The following is a 10,183-nucleotide window of genomic DNA, read 5'->3' as shown; positions in this document are numbered from 1 at the left end:
GCCAGTGCAAGGAAAAAGGCTAATCATTATTGCTGAGATTCCGGCGCCGGTCTGTATACAGTGAGCTCGGGGTGGGGTTCCGGGGGTGCAGCCTGGAACTGTCAGTTTGCTACAACTATTCTAGTGGTACATGTTGTTGTACGTTGTATTGGTGAAAGAGCGAGAAGGAAAGAGAGCTAAAAGTGAGAGAGAGTGAATGAGTGAATGTGTGAGTGTATATGTGTGTGTGTGTGTGTGTGTGTGTGTGTGTGTGTGTGTGAGAGAGAGAGAGAGAGAGAGAGAGAGAGAGAGAGAGAGAGAGAGAGAGAGACGAAAAGACAGACAGATACAGGCGGTCAGAGACAGGCAGACAGATAGACTACATTAAATGTGCAAACACAGTGGATTCGCCCTCCCCACCTTTTTGCGGGTATCCGCCTCGCCTGCTGTTTTTTTGGCGAATGCTGTTTTTAATCAACAACAAATGCGTTGCGGGCGCTACAGTGGGTTCGCCTTTCGTCCCTTTCGCTTCACTCCCTCATTCTGTTAAAAAAAAAAAGAGAGGGTTCGTCAACCAAGGTCTGCCCTTAAATTGTGTTTGCCTTCTTTCGCCCCGCCGTTCCCACTGTGTACATTCATACTTGTAGGCCTAATGGGTGTTTTTGTTGTGGGCGCCCCGCCTGTTCCACTGTATATATTCTAGTATCGTCATGACAGTTATGTGTTGTCTTTCATCATTTTGATTTACACCTTGACTGATTAGAACTGAATTAGAAATTATGGACCAAGAAATCACATCTGTAGAAAAAAGACCAGCCCTTTATTACAAGACAGACATGCATTATAACAACATAAATTATGTAACTGCTGAATTGAAAAGAACGTTACAGAGGAAGTTGGATGTACTGGTAATTTTGACGTCTTCATTTCAACCAGTACAAGAACATCAACTTCAAAGCTGTCATCTTTAGATCTGAACAAAAAAAGGGGAGTGAAGGAAGGCGAATCCACTCTATCGCGTCATGTCCCAACTCATTCGCCTCCATTTCCTCACATATTTGAGGAGGCGAAAAGGGAGGAAAGAACAATCCACTGTGTTTGTACCATAACCCTTCACTCTTCTCTCTAAAGACGAAAACAAAGAAAGTGTTGGAACTCAGATATATGCTTTGATTTAGGTTTATTATGCAAAATAATCTTTCCAGCACCAATCGTGTGTGGTCTGCTGAGCCTACATGTGATGCTTCTCACATATGAACTTCGCATGGGTGTTGCAAGCAACGTCAAAAAATAAAGTTTTGGTGTATTGTTTTTTTGTAAAAGCACAGTCCTCATGTGAAGTCGCACCGTTCGGTTCATCTGAAACAGTGTAACTGAATGTAAGTGGCTGCTGGCCAGCGCAATGACACACCGTATTGCCCTCAAGGGGCATCGAAATCTGCAAATTGTACTGCTTGAGAGACTGGTGTACTATTTTCTGTACCATTTCGTGTTTCTTCTGTCTCTCTGTCTTACCTTGTTCAAACGTTAACTCTCTGATTTTCTGCCACTGTACTCTTTCTTTTGTAAACACAAACAATAAATGGAGGGACAATATGGCTGTTTAAAATTGACAGGATAATAATGTTTTGACGCTCGAGGAGCAGCAATGTTTGCTTTGCTTTGAAGAACTTGTAGTCGATGTACGGATAAATGAAGATTCTGTTTGATTTGGCGATGGGCAAAATTCATATTTATGTGTACTTTTCAATACTGCTCTTTATGTAGGCCCTATTCATTAAAATGTATATTTTTAGATAGTAAACGCATCTAAGCATCTTAAGCGTGTGTTCCCTATTGATATGTTGGCTTGAACTGCACTTCATTATGAATCATAACCTATACCTAGACTGAAACCGTTTCCAACAATATTGGAGTTACTAGTCTTATATATTCTACCGATAAAAGTTTTAAAAGAGAAGAATGAGAAGGAAGGGAAAGATATACATGTATTATTCTAATCACACCTGTAAAATAGTAAAATATCCCTTACACCTTCTTTGATTCCTGGCATAATACTACTACTACTATTAATCATCGTGCAACCAACACGTCATCCCTGTGCAGACAGAGAGGTACGCTTCAACTACCTCTCACGTCATTCCTGGAGATCTACAAAGCAGGCGAGATTAGAACCGTTATGATCCTGAGAGAATCAAGGGATCACGAAATTAGCGGCAAACCTCCAGGTGTAAAAGAAGCCAGAAAGTGGAAGGCAGAAGTTGCAACTGACGAGATCATCTCTGCATTGGAGCATGGCGACATTGTCGGTCCCGCACAACCTGACAGATTGGGGCTAGGTAATGGCGACTTTAGACCTTTCAGGATAATGTCTCAGCGAGACAGAAGAAACGCTGCAACATGACATATGCGAAAGATGGAGGCTGAGAGGCGAGAAGTTCATCTCATCCAGTGTAGCCAGAAAGGTCAAATGACCAGATGGGAACAGCGTGTAGTCGAAAAAAAAGTTAGTTGGAGTGACATCTGGAAGTGGAGCTCATCTAGACTAAGCTTTCTTCTCCGGTCTACGTATGGTGTTTTGCCTTCACCGCTGAACCTGGTCAGACGGAAGGTACAGGAGGTTAACAAGTGTAGATGCGGTAAGCTAGGAACCAGGAAGCATATTTTGTCAAACGACAACCTGGCTCTTAACAGGTACTACTGGAGACACAACGAGGTACTGAAAGTGCTCACCACGATGGCGACGAAACAGGAGGAAGAAGGAAAATACGCCTCAAAGCTACAGAAGCATGGACTAACCAAGATTGAGTTTGTTCCGCAAGGAAGCAAGGTGCCCAACAGAAAGAAAGCAAACGAAGTCATGAAAGATCAGAGCGGAGGCACATGGGATGGGAGGTAGCTGCTGACTTAAAGTTAAAGGGCTTCGAGACATTCTTCCCCATCCAAACAACGAAAAAGTCAGACTTGGAGTTATAGGAGGAACAAGAGAGGGAGGTGCACCTGGTGGAGCTCAGGGTGCCTCACGAAGACAATATCAATGCTGCACATGAGCGGAAAGAAAACCTATATGAGGCGCTTGTCGAACAATGTGAGGAGGCAGGTTGGAAAGCAACCCACTTTCCGGTTGAGGTTGGATGCAGAGGCTTCGTATTAACTAGCGTCCGCAAGTGGATGAAAGTGACCTGACTTACTGCAAAGAAAAGTAACGAACTCATACATTCCCTTCAACTTCAAGAGACAGTAGAGACAGCCAATCACTGGAGCGAGAGGACGCAGGCTGCAATGAATCCTAGAGTTAGCAGCAGAGGAAAACAGTCGGCCTGGCAAAGAGACCTCACATCGGTGAGGGGACTCGGTGCGTCAGAAAAGCTGTAGCGAGGAAGAGCCCGAAACAGCGACGCATTCTCTCCTGATGATCTCCACGCTACAGTCCCGGATACGGAGATTTCGGCTGTGAGAAGTGCAAAAGGCTGTTTTAGACTACGTGATTCCAACCATAATACTATTAATCATGTCTCTCATGTGGAGCATATCTGGGAAGTCATGATCTGAAGGGAAGATAGTAGTAGTAGTGCTTGAGCAATCTGCATTCCCTGTGTCTACGCTCAGCTTCAGGCAAAGCTGTGTCAAGCGTCCTGCTTTAAGATAGTCTACCAGAAGCACAAGCCGTGGATATCTGCCACCTCTCTGAGGAAGATAGAGGACCGGAAAAAGAAAAAGGGATCAGGTAAACAAGTGCAAGACAAGAGCAGCCAAAGCAAAGGCCCGAGAAGAATACACCAAAGCAATGAAGGATGTAAAAGTCACCATACGGAAAGACAAAAGAAACTATGTAGATGACCTGGCGCGCAAGGCAGTGGAAGCAGCGGGGGCAGGAAACATGACAGGGCTGTATGAAACCACCAAGAAACTTGCAGGAAGATACAGGAGAGCAGATGTGACAGTTAAGGATAAAGAGTGAAAGCTCTTCACAAATCAAGACGAACAGAAAGAACGATGGAAGGAGCATTTTAAAGAGCTACTGAACAGACCAAGGCCAGAAAAACAGTAAGACATTCCTCCAGCAGAGATTGATCTGAAGGTGAATGAAGAAAAGCCCAGTTTCTGGTGAAAGCAGGCAAGGCAGCCGGCCCAGATGGAATTCCCCCAGAAGTTCTCAAGGCGGAAGTCGACACTGCAGCAGGGATTTTTCGTGGAATAATTGCCAAGATATTGGACGGCGAATAATTTCCTCACGATTGGAGAGGATTGCTTGTGAAACTACCCAAGAAAGGAGATCTGCATGAGTGTAAAAACTACAGAGGAATCATGCTCCTTCCATTCCTGAGAAGATTTTAATTTAAGTCGTACCATACTGGAAAGACTAAAAAAAAGCCGTGGATGTAAAACTAAGAGAAGAGCTGGCAGGATTTCGTAAAAAAAGACCATGTACATATCAGATTGCAACTTTGAGTATAATAGTGGAGCAGTCCACAGAGTGAAACTCTTCCCTATACGTACATTTTGTGGAATACGAGAAAGCCTTTGACCGCCTAGATAGTGACTCAATATGGAATCTCGTGCGCCATTACGGAATACCTGACAAGTTCGTGAGATAGGTCAAAAAGATGTAGGCTATGAGGGAATGAGCTGCAGTGTCTTACTTGGAGGGCAGCGGAAAGATCCGTTTGAAGTGAAAACATGAGATGCCTGCTATCGCCTTTTCTCTTTTTATTATCAGTGGATTGGATAATGAGACAGATAACACTGGGACAGCACGGTGGCATTCAGTGGACCCTTTCCAGCCAGTTGAAAGACTTGTACTTTGCCGACGAATTGGCACTCCTTTCTCACAGTCGAGCACAGATGCAACAGAAGACAGATCGCCTCAGGACCTTCTCCCGTAGTGTTGGACTCCATATTCACACGGATAAAACGAAAGTTCTTCGAATGAATGTATCCGACGTTCCTATCACACTGCAAGGGACACTATAGGCGGATGTTGAACCCTCCACCTACCTGGGAAGTGTCATCAACAAGGCAGGGGAACAGACGAAGACATTAAGGTCAGAATCCAAAAGGCAAGAGTAGAGAGAGAGAGAGAGAGAGAGAGAGAGAGAGAGAGAGAGAGAGAGAGAGAGAGAGAGAGAGAGAGAGAGACCAGGACGCTAAATACCTTGCTGAAATAAGGTGCTCATCGGAACAATGGAATCGAAGAAACCGGTTTGACAATTTTTATCGACTTTTTTAGCTCAAAACCTTTCATGTCCATATAAAATCACATTTTTGTGTGGATTTGCACTGAAAAGTGTTGATTAAAGGCATAACATATTATGTAAATTTCCCCCTTCCAAGGACTCTCAAGCTATGGAAGTCACTAAACATTGGTGGCAACTTTCTCGCAAATTTCATTCCTAAAACCAAGCGACCCCCCCCCCCCACCCATTTAATAGCAAATATCTCCACTTCAGTTCAAGTTCAAGATAAAAGGGTTTAACAAAATCAAAAGTAAGGGGAATGAAAGTGCTTAAAGATCATTCCAGTAACTTCATATCCTCTAAAATCGTCGAGCACCTGATTCCATCTCATTGCGTCACATCGAAGTAAATATTTACAGTATCAAATTTTAATATCTCTAAAGTTGTTGTGCTGTTAATAGTATACATTTCCAGTCGTCTGTAGTGGAATTGTCACGATCTCTAACGTTGCAGGAACATGGCATGAGTTCGAATCCCTCACCGGGATGTTTAATTTCAATTAATTTCCTCCTTGCATTGTTTTCGAGGAGGCAACCTACACAGCTGGGTTGGCCGTCACTGAAAGGTGTAGGTGTTTTTATGCCACGGACAAACAGACCAACTCCACTGAAGGAAACATTCATAACCATAAGTCACTTATGACATACAGACGTAAAAACTCACTTGCGAAAAATATGGTTTCCCGCATCTCACTGGACATCTCTGTGCCGTCAGCATCCCATGTCCAGGTTCCTTCCTGTGCCACATCCGTCAACCCAAGCATGTAGTCGCCCGGATGCACCGCTACAATGTCCAAGAACAGTTGATACTTGGGTAACGTCTGGGCCCCGTACAGGTGACCTCCTTTATCTAATAGACGATAAGAGTGGGGACATGGGTACCGGTATTTTTTTAAAAATCGGAGAAAATAGAGCGAAGAGGAACTCACTCTTGAATATTGGTTATTGCAAAAGTTTCATTGCCCTTTCACAGTGGCGTCTTGTGAGATGGGGCCTGCAGCTTCAGCCTCACCTGTTTTCTTCTCCAAACAGTTACTTCTCAGACTAAAACCAAAAGTAAGCAATTCATACATCTTTTTTTAAGAGACAAAACATAGTAACGTATTCTAATTTAAGAAAGCGAAACTCAGAGCAACACCTAAACGAAACTTCTGAAGCGTAATAATTCAGAAAGTACTTTGATTGTTCTGAATGTATACTGCTACATATTTATAAAGACTACAGCTCCGTCCAATCAGGTGCCCCCTCCGTCGGGGACAATGGACTCCTATTGGTTTGTCCTTTTACTTGATTAGGTGCACCTACAGTAGTACATATTGTGTTTTTGGGAGCAATTATGAAAACGGGTTATCACTTATTATATTTACTGGATATCTCCTGAACACTGTCCAATGTATATAAGTGTTTCTGTACCCTAAAGTGGTGTTTAAAGGGATTTTAGAGGCGAGGGTAGGGACTTTATAAAATTACATAATTGCCACTTTTTTTCTCGAAAAGTGAGTTTTGTACCGCATAATTTTATGTGCTTCAGTTTTAGTTAGAATCCTCCATTCTATTTGTGCGGTGCTAATGTTATCAAGTAGTTGCCACATTTTAGTTTGAAGTACATGTATGTTGTGAAGGTTTTAACTGGAAAGAGAACTAGTTTGGCCTTTATTGACCTTCATCAGCCGTTTTCTCAAAATGCTATTTTAACGCTATTCATCCCATTTTACAGCATTTCGTTTAGCTCGATTTTAATGTAACTTTCACAGAATGTTAACACCTTGTTCCAAAAATTGTATTGAGGAATTTTTTAATACATATTATGTAGCTTGTGATAAATGGCCTCCGAAAGTTTGAATTGTCCACTTTTTTCACAGTTATGCAATATTCCGACTTCTATGTGCCGTAAAATGAAAACTAAAGCATACATGAAAAATTCCTCAAACCAATGTTTAGATCCATACTTTTTCTACGTAAATTCCAAATTACATGTATTTGTTGATAAACAAGTGAATATAACGGGATAAAAATAGGTCTACAAAATCCAATATGGCCGCTGTTTCCATGGAAACCGAACCAGATTTACTTTTTTAAAGGGGAGGGGGGGTCCCACCTATTTTTGGTCAATCTGGGCCAAATTGGGTATTACAATATTTGTTGCCTTTTCTCAGTCATTTCTATGTTGATTTGATTGTCCTTTGGCACAATCGTAGCTAATTGGGTGCCCAACAGTTTTTTTTCTTATATTGATATTCTATCTTCACTAATTAGAGAGGTATCTCATTTTTTGTCAAAAATATTTGATTTTTTAATTTTTGACACATTTTTCGAAACTCCTCTGCAGATTACAGGTGTATCTTGCTGGCACTTGGCATACTTGTTGCCCATAGGGGTGGTTATATTACATAGTCAGCGATTTTTTATATCTGTCTTGGTTTTCATTTTATGATTTTTAAAATTTGGAAAAATGACCGTTTTTTGCATTTTTGACAAGATTTGCACGCTTCTTCCTGTAACTACGAAACGAAATAAGACATCGAAAGATACTGACTATGTTTAACGTATATGCCTCTTGGGTACATGTGTGCCAAAGGACAATAAAATCCATCTATAAATTTCAGAGGAGTATCGATTTGAAAACCTGATGTGAAAATCCAATATGGCCGCCATTTTTATGGCGGCCATCTTGGATCCTGGAAATTTTTTTTTCATCGTAATACCTGTATCATGACGAAGTTGTATGCCAAATTTAAGGTTTCTAGGTCCAGAAAGAAAGGAGTTATACAGCTCGCTTGTGGGGACCCCCCCCCCCCCTTAAACAATAGATTTAAAATCTACAAATGGCACGCGATAGCCGAGATAGCCTTCGTGTGCCCCAAGTTCCCATATACTGAATATCACTAGGGTCGAGCTTGACCTTTCGTGGCTCAAGACCGAAACAATGCAACTGATGACTCTATTAAGGCTGAAACCGCCCTATATCACGTGATAAAGTATCGCATCTTTGACTTCGGCACCAAATTTGTATACTCTGGCGGCTCTAGGCCAAAAGGTAGACTGAGCAACACCCACCCCCCCCCTTTTCACCCCTCAGCTCTTTATGTGCTCTTTGGTTAATGGGGAGGGGGGGATACACCTGAAGGCTATCTCGCTTATTACTGGACCATATTTTACCAAACTTCACACATATAACAAGCATAGTTAGGAGTCTTAATAACCGCAATCAAATTTTAGAAAAAATTTCGTTTCCATGGATATGGCGGCCATATTGGATTTTGTTGACACGTCTTACGTAATGAATACCGCACTTACTGCTCATGGAAATTGATTGTTTTTGTTTGGGTTTTTTGCATACGTGTTAACAAACATTAGATCTAAAAATTTATCTGTTGTTTTTTCCGTAACCGAATTTTAAAACTTTTAATGAATTTTTTTCTGAGGTACCATTCAAGTTTACAAAAAAATCCGTGAAAATTCACACTCAAGACACGACCAACAAAAAACTATTTCAAATATCAAAAATTCAATCAATACAATTTTAGTATTACATCTTCTCTTCATTCTGTGAAAATTTCATGAAGATTGGATGAAAAATGGTGGTTATTCAAAAAAGTATAGAGAAAAGTCGCGTTTTGAGAAAATAGCCGGTAAAGAAAAATAAAATATTGACTTTATGAGGAAATGGTGGTGGTAGACATGCCCGGTATGGGGAAAAATACGGTTTTGGGGGTTCTTATGCGATGAAATAGTTATAGGAGAGGCTGAAGAAGCTAAACATTCCTACAACTTAAATTCCATAATTTTGAGCCGAATCGGGGCTTTGGGGATGTAGCGTCCCCCCCTTAAGGCGTCTCATTGTGATTATGTCAAAGGGATAAGATTGTGTCTACGCTGGAATGAAGTTTTGAGCGTGTTAAATTTAAATGCTAGTGATCCCTTGCGTGTGTACTGTGTACACTTGTGTTCTGTGTGTGTGGATCAGACAAATAATGGAGCATGCGCCGTTGTATTGTGTCACTGAGTTGGGGCAGTGACAGGGACCACATCAAACCGCAGCATTTTCGCGCATCCTTTGTAGATGGAAAGCAAAAGAGATATTTTAATTATGAATGATTCATCATGAAAAATGCACATTTCAACCAAATATTCATCGGCAAATTTGCTCGATATAAAAATCGGACAAAAATCATGGAATATAAAAACGCATAGGTGAGTTAATTTTCGTAGTTTCAAACGTGGCATTGCCACAAATGAGATTATAGCACTATAAAATCTATTAATATTTTTTACATTTTTATATAATATTAGTATGGTTCACTGTCTTCTCAGTCATTATGCGTCTTTTTATAATCTGAGTGATCTCAATGTTTGGTCAGAGTAAGTTTCTATCCACCCCAACCCCCGACTCTACAGCCTTTCCATCACTGTAAGTTTATTCAAAGATAGGACCTCAGAATCTAAAGTTCATCTCCGATAGGACCGAGCTAAATGGCTGGAGGGAGAGCCTTAATAACTTTCTAAATCAACCCAAATTCAGTATAGATCTACCCCGTATGGATTTGAACCAAGATCATCCGCTCCAAGGTGTCGTATTATACCAACTGATCTAAACGTGCGCCCTACATGTTAACACAACTTTGTAAGAAAACAAAACATTAAAGTAAAGAAGTCTCTATGTGTGCACCCCTACGGTCAGTGGTGCTGAAATTGAGAAACATGAGTGATACATTCACTCACACTCATGTAGGTAGTCCTTCGTTGCCGAAAATGACGATGAAATCCTGCAGCTCCTCTGTGGCGTATAATCTGATCTTGGATGTGCAATTTTGTTGCAGTGGGGACACTGGAATGTCGTGGTTGGGGTGGTTGGATTATGTCTCCTCTCTCTTTTGATAATCAGCTTCTCCCTGTAGTTGATATCGCTGTTTCTGCTGACAAGATGGACGGCCCTGCGCCAAGCGTTCCTTTCGGTGGCACTTCTAT

The 10,183-nt window shown here is 41.5% G+C and overlaps 1 protein-coding gene across 1 annotated transcript in view; it reads right to left on the bottom strand.

Annotated features, from left to right (window-relative positions):
- Nucleotides 1-1,148: 1,148 nt before the first annotated feature.
- Nucleotides 1,149-10,183, bottom strand: part of LOC101850724 — a 27,514-nt gene continuing 18,479 nt past the window's right edge. Inside the window, exons 4-5 of the mRNA XM_005099840.3 lie at nucleotides 5,880-6,065; nucleotides 1,149-1,338 (exon numbers count right to left, since the gene is read on the bottom strand). Of these exons, the coding sequence (XP_005099897.1) occupies nucleotides 1,211-1,338; nucleotides 5,880-6,065 (314 nt within the window). The 3' untranslated portion in view covers nucleotides 1,149-1,210. The remainder of the gene's footprint in view (nucleotides 1,339-5,879; nucleotides 6,066-10,183) is intronic.

This window comes from Aplysia californica, unplaced genomic scaffold (assembly GCF_000002075.1).
Source record: "Aplysia californica isolate F4 #8 unplaced genomic scaffold, AplCal3.0 scaffold00227, whole genome shotgun sequence".
Lineage (NCBI taxonomy): Eukaryota > Metazoa > Mollusca > Gastropoda > Aplysiida > Aplysiidae > Aplysia > Aplysia californica.
This window is presented reverse-complemented; position numbering and strand designations above follow the sequence as displayed.